Source organism: Thermoascus crustaceus (assembly GCF_041956765.1).
Source record: "Thermoascus crustaceus strain CBS 181.67 unplaced genomic scaffold VTN00scaffold_2, whole genome shotgun sequence".
Lineage (NCBI taxonomy): Eukaryota > Fungi > Ascomycota > Eurotiomycetes > Eurotiales > Thermoascaceae > Thermoascus > Thermoascus crustaceus.
This window is the reverse complement of record NW_027192528.1, coordinates 3,407,787-3,421,328: the sequence shown is the minus strand read 5'-3', so window position 1 is coordinate 3,421,328 and position 13,542 is coordinate 3,407,787. Positions and strand designations below refer to the sequence as shown.

At 50.6% G+C, this 13,542-nt stretch overlaps 7 protein-coding genes across 7 annotated transcripts; 3 read left to right on the top strand and 4 right to left on the bottom strand.

Moving 5' to 3' along the window:
- Positions 1-54: 54 nt before the first annotated feature.
- VTN00DRAFT_4752 (uncharacterized protein) lies at positions 55-927 on the bottom strand (the record flags this gene model as incomplete). Its single annotated transcript, XM_069431209.1, has 3 exons — positions 55-289; positions 373-657; positions 752-927. 3 exons carry the CDS (start codon positions 925-927, stop codon positions 55-57), a joined length of 696 nt encoding a protein of 231 aa, XP_069290267.1.
- A 1,485-nt stretch (positions 928-2,412) lies between these two features.
- VTN00DRAFT_4751 (uncharacterized protein) lies at positions 2,413-3,957 on the bottom strand (the record flags this gene model as incomplete). Its single annotated transcript, XM_069431208.1, has 3 exons — positions 2,413-3,194; positions 3,250-3,804; positions 3,861-3,957. The coding sequence occupies 3 exons, from the start codon at positions 3,955-3,957 to the stop codon at positions 2,413-2,415; spliced, it is 1,434 nt and encodes a 477-aa protein (XP_069290266.1).
- Positions 3,958-4,003: 46 nt separating this feature from the next.
- Positions 4,004-4,207, top strand: VTN00DRAFT_4750 (uncharacterized protein; the record flags this gene model as incomplete). Its single annotated transcript, XM_069431207.1, has 1 exon — positions 4,004-4,207. One exon carries the CDS (start codon positions 4,004-4,006, stop codon positions 4,205-4,207), a length of 204 nt encoding a protein of 67 aa, XP_069290265.1.
- Positions 4,208-5,840: 1,633 nt separating this feature from the next.
- VTN00DRAFT_4749 (uncharacterized protein) lies at positions 5,841-6,654 on the bottom strand (the record flags this gene model as incomplete). Its single annotated transcript, XM_069431205.1, has 2 exons — positions 5,841-6,211; positions 6,588-6,654. The coding sequence occupies 2 exons, from the start codon at positions 6,652-6,654 to the stop codon at positions 5,841-5,843; spliced, it is 438 nt and encodes a 145-aa protein (XP_069290264.1).
- A 1,313-nt stretch (positions 6,655-7,967) lies between these two features.
- On the top strand, positions 7,968-8,365 carry VTN00DRAFT_4748 (uncharacterized protein; the record flags this gene model as incomplete). Its single annotated transcript, XM_069431204.1, has 2 exons — positions 7,968-8,028; positions 8,184-8,365. The coding sequence occupies 2 exons, from the start codon at positions 7,968-7,970 to the stop codon at positions 8,363-8,365; spliced, it is 243 nt and encodes an 80-aa protein (XP_069290263.1).
- A 1,247-nt stretch (positions 8,366-9,612) lies between these two features.
- On the bottom strand, positions 9,613-9,909 carry VTN00DRAFT_4747 (uncharacterized protein; the record flags this gene model as incomplete). Its single annotated transcript, XM_069431203.1, has 1 exon — positions 9,613-9,909. One exon carries the CDS (start codon positions 9,907-9,909, stop codon positions 9,613-9,615), a length of 297 nt encoding a protein of 98 aa, XP_069290262.1.
- Positions 9,910-11,295: 1,386 nt separating this feature from the next.
- VTN00DRAFT_4746 (uncharacterized protein) lies at positions 11,296-13,442 on the top strand (the record flags this gene model as incomplete). The annotated part of the gene is made up of 6 exons (XM_069431202.1): positions 11,296-11,350; positions 11,723-11,843; positions 11,900-11,968; positions 12,632-12,664; positions 12,783-12,864; positions 13,071-13,442. The coding sequence occupies 6 exons, from the start codon at positions 11,296-11,298 to the stop codon at positions 13,440-13,442; spliced, it is 732 nt and encodes a 243-aa protein (XP_069290261.1).
- Positions 13,443-13,542: the final 100 nt, after the last annotated feature.

Sequence of the window (13,542 nt, the reverse complement as noted above, 5' to 3'; positions counted from 1 at the left end):
AGGCTTCCTTTCCCAGAAGGGAATTATCAAGAAGAACAGGGGAGAAGGAGTTTCTCACCCCAAAACAGCCACACCCGCCGTCTCCATGAGCATCCGCATCCCGTTCTTCAATGGTTGCTGCGCCCACCGCAGCGCCAGTGCCGCAAGGATGTGCCCATGTGCCACGCACACGATGTTGCGCGGCTGCGGGACGTTCTGTCCGCCAGTCGTGTCGGAACAGATGCGCCCGATCTGTACCTTCATCTCTGCAATGAGGTGGTCCAGACGGTCGGACACTTGTTGAGGAGTCCTACTCCCAATATTAGCACTGGTCCGATAGAAGACATCCTGAATGGGGACATGATATATCTAGGGTGGTATTTATAGACTCACTCTCCCGATTCACACCCGTCAAGCCAAATATTCCAGTTCCGCCCTTTATCCAAGCCCCGGTCTTTACGGAGCTTGTGTACCTGGCCGATCGTTAAACCCTCGTACTCGCCGTAATCCCACTCCTTCAGCCAGGGAGTGACCTCCACGGTCGTTTCGCTCGTGCTGGTGGGCGCTTTTGAGGTCTCCTCGGTCGCATTAATGCGGTCCTTGAAGTGGTGGTGGGCGTGGATGCCCAAGTGGAGGAGTTCAACTGTTCGTTTGGCACGGCCCATGGGAGAGGAGTAGCTGTCATTATCATTTATCAATGTTATGGGCTATGATGGATGGCTCAAGCCAGGAAGAGCCCCTCTCTTGTGATGTTTCAAGGGCTTACACGCACATCCGACAAATATCATAGGGGTTGATCAGTTTGTCTTCCCCGACAAACGCCTCGTGGGCCTTTTCAACCTGCTTTTCGCCTTCCGGAGATAGCGGCACGTCGGTGGTGCTGGTGTGCAAGCCGCTGTGAGACCACTCAGTCTCACCATGGCGGACCAGGAAGATACGCGAGGTCATTGTCTTCTCTCGTTATCGCTGTCGGACTGAGTAATTGCTGCTGCGAGTCGGATTACCTTAGAAGCCAGGGGGACGCTGCGTGGGATGTTCGAAGCACGCGTATATATGTAAACCTAGATACTGATTTACTGGAACGTCACTGACCTAGTTGAACTTTCATTTCAGCATATGGCGGTTAAGCCGTCCCGGATCGCATTGTCCGAGTCGGTTAACCAGATCCTCGGGATGGTATGACATGGTGCTGATGTATGCGCCACATTCTGGTGCTGGACAGCCTATCCACTCGCCCGATAAACAAGGTATTAGCTCGGGATACAGAAAGAAAAGAGCAATTCTTCCTTCACCGGAATTGATATCACGTTTATCTGGCGTCAATTCCGATCGGACCGCCTGAGCCGCTGTAAATGGTAGAATAGAAGATGAGGCATAGAAAAGCGGACTCTCGATGATAAATGCGAACCTTTACCTACCTAGACATGGTGTATTAGAATCAAAAAGCGCAGAGTTTGGGAAGTTCAGTTGCGTGGACGTATGTTGTTCCATCTGGTTGGGATATGGGTAATGAGAACCAGGTGACTAGAAAAAATAATCTAACGACAAAAAGACCATGTTCATGATGGAGGCCCATAATATTTCTGGTCCTGCTTACCATTGTTTCTGTGTTGGTCGCGCATCAGGGCTGCAACCTGTGATGCCCAGGATGACATGACGGGTGTTTGAACAGGAAGTTCCTGGGTGTTGTGAAAAGGTTCGTCTGCAAACGAGTCGATTCAACCTTTCAACCTTGGGAATTTATGAGAACTTCAGAAGAGAATTCGTTTCAACCTGATGATTTACTCGAACATGGTAGAAAATATGAAAAGGGCAAGCCAAGGATACAAGGGACGACGAATGAGGGGCATTATACACATTCCCACAAACAGGGAAACCACCAACCCGTGGACTGAATCCTTGCTAAATAAGGAAACTGCACTATATCCGGACCACAACCTGTTCCGAAGCCATCTACATCTGTAAAAAGAGTAACTAGTGGTCTGGCAGCGCTCTCGATCAGATATAGATACCGTGTGTCTACTCGAACAAGTCGACTGGAACATAGGTGTATGCGAGTTGTCGTAAGGACATCATTACTTTGTGCATATCGAACCTATCGAAACAGCATCTCCTCGGACTAAGAAATACAGAAAAACAAGAAAACCGCCCTTTTCGCCAATGATAATCGTAACAGCCCTGCGACCTCCCAGTAATCTCAGGTTTGTTTTCGCGTCCATAAACGTTCGCCATCCATGCGATGTATGATGAGGGAATCCATAGACAAAGAATAAGAAAAGCATTAAAAAAAACCGATGTCCATTACATAAGTCGTGCCAGTCGTGCCATATCTCATCGTCCATTTCCCAATTACTCCCATCAGGTAAGGTCCATCTGTGTTGTTGTCAGTCCGGTTTTCAGATGCCATTCAGCGAAAGATATGTTCACTCACTATCAGAAGAGAGCAAAGGCGCCTCCAAGAAACGCGCAGAAAGAACCAAGAGCAGTCGTAACTCTGAGATTGCTATTGGCACCGCCGGTGGAAGGAGCTACATGGGAGGACCTGGTGGAAGTGCCAGACTGTGCAGCAGCAGCTGTGGTCTTAGTAACGAGTGTCCCACTGCTTGTGACGGCACTGTTAGTAGAGACGGACGACTCAGAAGGACCAGTGGAGCTGGTCAGGCTGGCTGACTCAGTATTGGGGCCAGAAGGGGAAGACAAGGCCGACAAGGAAGCAGACGAAGACGAAATAGCCGGGGACGTTTGCTGCGACGGTAGACACATGGTCAGTCGGAGGTCTAGAAATGTATTTCGCGAACCTGGGGTGTGCTCACTCACAGACGCCGCACTCGGCGGTTGAACTCTCCCATCGCCGGTCACAGTCCAGCCACTGGGGAGTCCTGGATAGGTCGTTGGTTGTGATCCATCAGTAGCCTTGGGAATCCAGGGGTACTCGCTAGGAGTCACGAAACTGGATGTTTCCCGGTGCGTACCACTCCAGGGAATAGGAGCACTGTCGGACGGAGTCGCAGTCACCGGAGGCGCAGACGAGGCCTCATTGGGAGCGGCACCGATGTTACCGTTGACCTGACCATCAACCGCGTTGATGGACTGCCATGATCCCGAGTGGTCCGAGTACACGTACTGAGAGCCGGTTGAGTAGTCGACCACGGAGAGCGACTTCATATACATGGTGTAAGGACCGGCGCTGTAGTCCGTCGGACCACCAGACCATTCTAACAGACAGTAAGTACGGATAAAATCTCTGGAGTTGTAAATGGGGCTACTCACGGATAGTGCCAGGGTTGTTGTTAGGATCACCGCCGGCCCACACTCCGACCTTGATCATCATGGGCGACTGGGGATACTGGTTGGGCTCTGCGGTCTCAGGAGTGACTACGCGGACGGTCTTGCCATCGATCTGCCAGACAATCTGCTCGCTGGTCCAGTCGATCGTGTAGGTATGGAAGTCATCGTGGTTGCCGGAGTTAGCGTGGAAGGCTCCACGACTGAAGCTCTTGGTATTTCCCTTGCCAAAGTAGTTGGTCTGGACCTGCGAGTTGTCTCCGCCCAGCCATTCCCAGTCGATCTCGTCCAGGTCATCGGACTGAAGGACGGCGCTGCTGACAATGCCCCTTCCGGGAGCCGCCTTGATCTGGAAGTCGACGCGTCCAAACATAATGTACCAATTGGACTGGATCAGGGGAGAATCGCCCTGCTTGGCCACGGTGAATGCGGCGCCATTGCTGTCATACGTCGGCCTCCCGATAGGTTTGAAGTCTCCAGATGAGCCCTTGGTGAAGTCAAAAGTGGCAGACCTGCCGAACGCCGGGTCCGGGGGACAGGCTGTAAAAAAGATCGTCAGCATGCAGTGCCAGAGAAATGTACGCGGCCGAACTCACTCCTATCGAGAGGGTTGCAGTCCGTAAACGTCTGTGTCGCCACTAGCGATGAAGATGAGAGCAGCAACGCGGCCACTCTGGCTGGTGAGAGCTTCATGTTGCCCTGAGCTGCAGGACAGGTAATTGAATTGAACAGATACGAGATGCAGCTAGTGGATCAATGCCGCGAAGAAACAAACGAGATAACACAATGTCTAAGAACTGCAGAAGCCGATAGCCAGATAGTAGCCGGGAGAATGGTTATGATGATTACAGAAGAAGAGATGGACGAGAGGGAGAGAAGAAGAGCAGGACGCCCTAGTGCACGATGGCAGCAGTCGCGACCGGAGGCCGCCACGGCGCTTTAAAGAGAAGGCAGACATCAGGGACAACAGCGACGGTGACCGCCCAGCCCAACCACCTGTTTCCTCAGACGGCAACAGCTTGTGGTTTCTTGTCGTGATGAGGCCGCGGGGAAGCTAGCGCTGCAGAGCGCTGCAGCCCCGCTCGCCGCTGCCGATTGGCGCAGAGAGACTCGGGAAGCCACCAGATGTGGCTTGCTCCGGGACCTCGGCCCCGTCGGAGCCACTCACCGCCGGCGCCTGCCCTATCTACGTTGCCAGAGTTGAAGCCCAAGCGTGCCTACTCGGTGAAACCTGCGCACTCGATGCCAGAGAGGAACTCGCACTGTGCGGACTTCGCCGTTCTAAGTTCTTATTTTTCGTATCCAGGTACCCGAGTACCCAGTCGCTAGCAAGTCACCAAGAGGCTGAGTCAATAATCTCGCTGGTCCTCTCCACCGCTGCTGCACTTGCTGACACGGTAGCTTCAATAGCTCAAAATTTATTTGATGATTTCTCCCTGCTGTAGTTATTCTTATCTCTCTCTGTTTCTTTCCCGATTCCCTGCGGAGCGGCGAAAAAAAAAGCAGGGGGGCAGGGCGGCGGTCAGGCCACGCGGCCCCACGCCGGTCCCACGCCCAGCCTCTTTTTTAACCTCACCGACTGCCAGTCATCCTCTTAGGCGGCAGATGATAGATGTATAGAACATCATCGCATCCTTCTGGGCTTCTATATGAAAGCAGTTCGAGGTTTATATTAGTTTTCGATGGCAGGAGCAGCGTTCTAGAATTATGTACCTGGCAGATCATCGAGATCCAGACTACGCCTGGTCGAGCTAGCATTTCTTGTCAACAACGCCATGCAGCTCCTGCTCGAGCGATTGACGGAGCAACTGCAGATCATTTCCGGGACACTGAACGGTAAGGCTGACGAATCTTACCGTGGCTTAGTCTGTTGTCTGTACGCAGTACTCCGTACCGAGGTAGTCGTCGTGTCACCGCTTCTGCGCGCATTGTTCACGAACGGTGAACACTCGCGTCCTCCATGAATCTATATCAGATCTCTCATCGAGGAAACGCTTCTTTTATAATTTTGCTTGATGGTTTCTTTATGAAGCCATCAAAATGGTGTTTTAACTCCCTTGGAGAACGGTTCTTTTCTTTACTACTGTTCGCTCCATTAGCATGATATATATAGTCGGATGCAACATTCATATTACTTCATGAGCGGCTCCATTGCTCATCTGCTCTGCACTCTTTCTTATATCCCGGGGTAATGTTCAGCCGGCCCGGCTGGCTAGGGCCCAGGGCTCAGGGCTCAGGGCTAGGGCCTAGGTCTCTTGCCATATCTCTCGCCACTTGCAAGCTTTGTCATTGTCAAGATAGCATGGTAATAGCATCAACCAATCTTATATTTTACCGCATACCGGATTCTGAACGTATTCCACTCCGATTGAGCTTCCCTCTGTATTGAGTCACTGCTTCTTGAAAGTTGCTTTCATATTCAACAAAAGGATGATGTACTGTACTGTGCAGGTAGGCGTCGTTTTATGTTTTACCACAATCCATTTTCTTTTTCCTTCTCTTCTGACACATTTCCACACGTGTCCAGTAGAGTACAGCAAGACCACATGCTCCGAGAACTCATATCTCCCTCCCTACTACATGCCAAGCCAGAGACCCGTCGCATACTTCAAAAGACCAGCTGCCGTCAAGACGATATCATGTTCCTGTTGTACGGGAGGTCGGAGAAACATATCCTCAAACGGTAGAATCAAAGGCGCTCCAGTAACAGTATATGACCCAGCACTAGCACCTTCACCTGACTGAGCAGTGGTGCCTTCTGCTGCAACAGTGATATTTGGGGTAATAGTAATCTCCTGCACCATCCTCGGCAACGGAGTATTACCATTCGGGCAAGCTCTCGTATTAGGCCTCGGTGCGGAACCCGCCTGAGCAAGACACCACTTTTCAATCCGTATACACTTGTCGGCCCGCGATACCGAGGTCGAGACGACAATCTTCACCTCGCCTCCAGAATGAGTGGGCCACTATCGCGCGTCGCGCCTAAGAAGACGCAGGGATTTAGACACTCCACCCTGAAAAACGAGCGTCGGCCAATCCTGTCCAGTTCGAGAAGACTTGGTTCTGTACGACGAATATGTTCGCAGAACAGCTATCCATGGATCCGAGGCAGGCTACGCCTATCCTAAATCATTTAAGGTTTCCCAAAACCATAAGAATGGTAACAAAAATCCATCCTGTTTATCCTTAAGGCCGTCAGATTTTCTCTAAATTCCCAGATCTGCTGTCTGCGGAACGGTATCAAGGTTATGAATAACGACTTTTCGGCAAATATCAGTAGGTAGTAATGCTAATTCCCACTTCGAAAGAGGAATAGGGATCACTGCCTAATGCCAACCGGCAGGCTGCTTCGCGTAGGGGCTCAGTATTCGTGATGTGGTTCCTCTGCATGAGGTCTCTAGGACTGGTGTTTTGCCGTACTGTGGAGCGATGAATGTCGGTCACTTTTGTTAAACATCCTCGCACATCATTCAAGACATCTACCTCAGATATATTGCGTTTCTGAGAATCCCGATATGATGTAGGCTTCGCTGACAGAAGTGACTATTGATACAGTGCTGTATGAGGTACTAGGAGTAGTTCCGCGAGCTGTTCTCGAAAACATTTGACTTCTCTAGAATTCTAACCTCTTGGGAAATAACCTTCTTGGTCTTCCAGTCAAACTGCCAGTGCACGTTTTATTCCAGGTTACCGATGGAATCCCAGTAGGTCTTCATAACTTGGAGCAACCGGCAGCTTTCCGGCATGGGCCAACAGTTTCAGTTATTGATATGCCTCTCCTTGGAAAATATCTAAGATCTATTAAGGAACAGTCGGCGTATGCCCTTCCTATCCTGTACGAAGTTGGGATGTTCACGCACAGAGGGTTCTTTGTTCCATCCCACACTTCATCGCCACTTGCCTCTGTGACTACTTTTGTTCTCACAATGAATGCAATCCAGGTCAGTCCATTGTGCTGCTACAGTGAATTCCGCTTTGTATGTGTGAGCGAATGCTGTCTTTGACCGCCATGCTGACAGAGCCATCATGATAATGTACGCAAAGGATCTAAATGAGAAAAGGTCATGTGGATGAAATCGCCATGGCGATGTGGGATACAGAATTACGCAGCTGCTTTGTAAACAAACCTCTGAGGCTGGATGGTTCAGATAAACAACAACAAAACCGCCAACGAAAAGCACCGTAATCTCAAAGCCTTGAATATTCTTTCTTTATCCCAGGAACTTCCATTCTGCCTTGGTCATGTGCTGTCACTGCTTGTGCGAGATCATCCTCTTTGAACTGCTTTTGCCGACCACCCATGAATTCTAGTGCCACCTTGCACGGCTATTGGCGCCAATTTCCGCTGCTAAACGCCATCACCTTCACGGATACAGAGAGCATAATGACGGATGAGACAGACAATCACCGAGTTTGAACGATGAATGAATTGGCACTAAGCTAAGCGAGGCCTCCCAGAAAGTTATAAAAGCCCCCTTCCTCACCAGTCCTCGAGCTGTGTTCTTCCTCTCACCATCATCCTCCCTCCTCTCAGATTCCCTTATATCTTTCCTTCAAGTCTTATATATATGATATGGTTGACCAATCCGTTAAGGGAGAGATCCAGAGCACCCCTCCAGACGATGTGTTTCTATATTGTTGATATCTAATTTTTCTTTCGAAGGTGCTAAGATCATTGAGATCACCATATTCACCTCGACACAATGCCGAGTCCCCCTCCCCAGTCGTGGTTTGCAGTCCGTCTCGGACAGAAGAAACGGAGCTGTATGATTAACTGTTTAACACCATTTCGGGAAATTCATAGCTGGCGGGCACTGCATGTTGTGAGCTCCTTTCTTGTTGCTTGATACCCCTTTGCTGTTCCTGCATTGTCCTTTGTATACATTGGCCGTGTCTAACAATGAATTATAGTCATGCAGCTACGCATTCCCGCTCCGAGGAGGAAGCGACGGAGGAAGGAGAGTTGGGACACGATCCCGATATGTTGGGTCGAGTTCGTGAAGACGACGGCGACGAGGGCAGCGCAAACGGCTCCGAAGGCAGCTACAAGCTGGGCCCGAACCCAGCTCGTACCATACTTGTCTCGAAGCTGCGCCCATAACCCCATGTGACCCGTCGTACGCAACTTCGTCAGGCACCGGGCCGTCAGGAAGTCTTCATCCGCCTACTGATTCAATACAGACAAGCCAACCCTCCACTCCAGGTTCCAGCTCGCTATAAAGCATAAGATCACCACTACTATTGCATCTTCTGCAGTTCCGCATTATTATAACCACGACTTCCTTCTCTTCGATTCTCCGGGGCAAGATATGCCTCTATATACTTTACCTTCTTCGTTCGCCCCCCTTCTAACTGGGCTCTTTTATAGCACCCCCAGGATTGCCGAGTCGGAATGCAAGATCATCTTGCACAAAGCCGCCGAGAATTTTCGCTAGGCTCTTATTTGGGCTTCGACCCTATGATCCTTGTGAACATATGGATGATTCCCTTGGGTCGTTCCACCTTCATGCATTATGGACGACCCGGAATATATAAAACTTCAGCATGAGGATCTTCGCGTGTCGACACATGAAATGGCGAACAATTGAAGAACTTGACATATTGGGTTCTCAGAACGCACCCCCAAAACATGAAAGCTGCTGGAACCTGTTTTGGGCAAGATGACTGGGCTTTGGTTAACATGGCTGGGGAGCAAAGAAGTGAAGAAACAAGCATATCTGCGTAAAGGTCTGTTGTCCCGATCTGCTCCTGGTTATGCAGTGAAAGTGATACTGATAGATGACAAATAGACCGTCACGGAGTTATTTTATTTTAAAATTATATGAACTGTTTGATATTGTTCATTCTCATCTCCTCGGCTTTGTTGACTCGCAAACAATGGCGTCCCAGCGCCGCAAGTCTTTCTCACCCTACGAAAACGATATGGAGACATTTTGATATCGAGCCCTCGAGATCGACGGTGGTGACTGAGACTTGATGAACAAAGTCCTAGATTGAGAGATTCTCTCTAGTTTTCAAGTTCCCACATATCGCCAACCCCTATTCGGACCTCGCATGATCGGCTTGCTTGCTGGTGCACTGTTGAGTTTTTGGACACCGAACAGATGGCCCCAAATAGAGGGGATGGAAGGAAGTCCGGAGATTTTATATAAAAGAACGTCTACATAATGATAACGACAAAGACAACGACAACGACAATGCGGGGCCCCCGTGCGCCCCAAAGCATCCAACTGTTCTCCTCTGGCTTTTTATATATGTCCTTTACGAACGAGCATCCGAACTCCGGGGGGCTGGGGCTTGTCTCTTCGACACGGAGGAGCTTTCTGCGGACGAGCTCAATGTCCAGGCTCAAGTGTCTGGGCCCAAGAGGCGGCCCATTTCCCCAACAGGCAGCTTGGGCAATGCATCGCCCAGCTGGGGACCTCTATACTCACGCCTAAGCATGAGCGCGAGCCATTCACGCAGCGTGTATAGAGCTCCGGCGTTGGGAGATGTGACTTCTGCCCAGTGGGAGTGACCAAGAATTCTGCTTCCCACGACTGTGGTCAACATCTCAATCCTCCGCACCTTGCTGTCCTTGTTGAGATATCTACTGCCTTCAATTCTCCAGGCCCTCTTTCCTTCGACGATTCGGCTCGTATCCATCGACGTAACACACCCAGCCCACCATGGACTTCAAATGTTTTGAAGGAGACGCCAATTCAAGAAAGCAATGAGGGTTGCTCCCCTTTTCACTCTAACGCAGAACGGTCACTCCCGCAACATGTCCGGTGCAATGCCTTTTGAGATGTCTGCCCGCAGTCCCCCTAACCCGAGCAGCAAAGGTTATTATGATATATATTATTATATTATATATTACATCATGCCTCTCTGTCGAGGGACACACTATCTCTCTTTACCTTCTTTCTGTGTCTCATCATATTTTTATATAACGATACCTTTCTCGCACCTTCTCGACTGGCAGGAACCTGTTCTATCGAGAAATAGTGAACTATGAGACAGTGTCTGGCTGGCTTCTGAGACGCCTTTACTAGATGCCGAAATAGGCATTCTCAAGAACCTCAACGCACTGAGTTAATTATATATATATATCCATGGAGGGAATGCTCATCCCTTGGCATGGGCTGGGGTCCCGAATGCGCGCGGCCCCGCGGGGAGAAAGATGGCGAGGCGTCGGCGGCCCGGATACCTATTATATATATGTAATGTGAGACGAATTTCCGGTGCCATGGTGCGCCTCTGCCTTGGCTGGTAATGAAGACCGATTTGAGTCGTTCTCTTCCAGTTGCAACTCCGTTCAAAAACATAAATTTATCATTATAAAATTAAAATAAGTCCATCGTTCTTTTGCTGTCTTTTCTCTTCTGTTTCATATTCATAGTAGAGTATCTCGTAGAAGAAGAACATGCTGTGGAAGGAAACGCCGAGTTAGAAATAGAAACAATTGCATAGGAAGTGGTGGTATCTAATACGCAAGCTATTATTAGAGTGCAGATAAAGATGATCCCTCCTCCATTGGACTGGGCTCGCGCTTCACATTCGTCGTACTCGTGAACGTACTCCGTATTTAAACCTAGGCGGCTATTGGGGAGGTGTCAGAGCGGGAAGAATGTGACAGCCTCAATCAGCTGCAGGTCAACGAGCTAATATTAACAACATCACGCATCCTTTCCTATCCAGCATGCTGGTCTGGGTATCCCACACAAGGATCTGGGCTTGCTTGCTTACTCACTCGTTGACCATTCATGCAGCGTAGATAGGCGCGGGCTGGCCTATCAGTCAATCAATCAATCAATCAGTATCCTCCGTATGCAGTAACATTATCCGCAACCGCAAACCCGAGTTTTCAAACCTCCCTAGCAATAATAATAATCAACCAAATCTAGAACCCTGCCAGCCAGCCTCTGGAACTCCGTGATTACTCCGTAAGCCCAGGCCACCCTATGGTCCTACGATAAATCGACAATAATAGGGAGTGAGTGAGTGAGTGATGCACCCGGATCTCCACGGCGCAGATTACTCCGCCAGTTCATGCCCGGGTCCGGGCTGGACATCCGCGGCGTGCGCCACAACACCCGGACCAGCTGTTAGTTTGCATGTTTTTAATCGAGTAGGTATGAACCTTGGTTCAATACGTAGTAGGCCTCATACTCCGTAGGGTGTAGATATGATGGGTAAGTGGATGGTCCGTCTGTCTGTTTCAGCGTCACTAAGGTGAGGCTGAAGGTTGAGGCCTGGAATAGACAAAGTCGGAAGAGAGACAAGGTTGGGCGGAATATATCCCGTACGGAGTCTCTGAATAATGGATGACTCGAAAGTTGACAAGTGGTACGAAGTATTCAGGGCACGCTCGACCGGGGCAGAGAAAAAAAAAAGAAACAGGGCAAGGGGTAGAATGTTCCAATCCCTAGTTGATAGTTCCAAGGTTCAACTAGTTAGGGGGTAAACTCGCGCCTAGCAGACCCGTGTGCATGGACGCTGGGATCGACCGTGGGCGCTGAGTGGCCACTGCTTTGCACCTCCGGACGTTTAACGAAGGTCCGCGCTGGCGCCAATGTGCGCGCCCGCCTGATTCAGAGGTGGGTTAATTACGGAGTATAGGAGGTTTTGTTGGAGCCGTGGCGTTGGGCTGCAGGTTCTGGCAGGCTGCTGTGCAGATCCGGAGTATGCATTCGGAGAACTCCGTGTGGAGGGGGAGAGAGAGGTATAGCGTGAAGATTACCTGTGTGCATACCTTCGGACTCGATGGTCGGGACTTGCTATTTAAAAATGGTAACGAGTTCTCGTTTGGGTGCCAATGTTTATTTATTTATGTTTATTTATTTATCCATTTACTGGGAGGGGATCGTGGCGTGTGTTATTCCTCATGTGGTAGACCGATGTTAAAGAGCGACATGTCCTTGCTAGTAGACTCCGATCACATTGTGAGTTATCACAAATGGTAGGAATAGGTCCCTAGGTATATATTATTGCCTAATGAGCACAGACTCGAGTCTATTGTTCGCTATCATAGGCATGGTGTACGGTGCATGCGTCGTGGTGACGGTAGCACGGGATCAAAGCACACATCACATCGCATGTGAAGCGGCCTGTGCTATCCAGAAATCGGAGATTAACGAGAGATAGGACCCGAATCACGGTTTAAATATCGAATGCCCGTAATGTACTGTAGATGGATGACGGAAAACGTGTAGCGCTGGTGATGATTGAGGCACGGGACTCTGCACTAGTATGGGTATCGGGGAATCGGGCTTCATTTTGCGATTCGACGTTTTCGGTAATACTGTGCAACGCGGGGAGGTAAAGGGGAGATATCGAAAGACAAGAGCAAGAAGCATGTGTCTACTAACTGAACAGCTTTCAATAGGACGGACCTGGGCGTGATGCAGCTGATTCCATGGTATGGCATGTGTTTTTGGCAAAGACCTGTAATAGGGGGGGGGGGGGTGGTATACGGCGAGCATGTGGCAGAGTCGAAACGGCCGCTGGCGGTCCAAAGCACGGGGAATATAGCACAGGGGCACGGTCAACAGGCTGCATGCAGGACGATCCGGGGAGGTACAGTATTTTGTCCGCCGTCAGGAGCCCGGGAATGGAGGGGTACGGCGTAGGCTAGTTTTGACGAAGTCATCGTCACGGGACAGACTCACAGGCATATACCCAGAGCATCGGGAGGGAGCACATCTGCCATAGGATCGTAGATATCGGGAGGATTCATCTGATATGCATCTGATAGAGAAGGAGAATAACAGCGTCGATGAATAGCAGAGGACCGGCGTGGTCGCGGAGGGCTGCGAAGGGTTTAGCCCCCGCGCCGTCGGAACGACCCGCCCTCAGACTCCTGCGCCGCTCCTCGTGCTGCCTCAGGGCTGCGCTGCTCCGATCCTCCCATTCTGGCCTCGAACCTCAATCCTCGAACCTCGTCCTGTCCTCCTCCGCTGCTTCTGCCTCCTCTCCGCATCTCCCATCTTCTCCCTCCCCCCGTCGATGATGAGCTGTTCGTCCTCCACCGCGCCGACGACTCTCACCCCTCTCGCGCCCTCCCGCCCCCTCAGAACGTGAAGATGTCATCGCCTCGTCGCGCCCACACTTACGGCTCTACCTCTGATATCCCGTCTCCGTCTCCGTACTCCTACGCGCCCCCATATTTCGTCTTCGTCACCGCCCAGCGCACATGAACCTCGCGACCTGCACTCCTCCGCTATCTCCACTCTCCCTATTACCCCTCCGTGTATCGCTGGCTTCCTTCGCACCGTTTCCAGAACCCCCCCCCCCCCC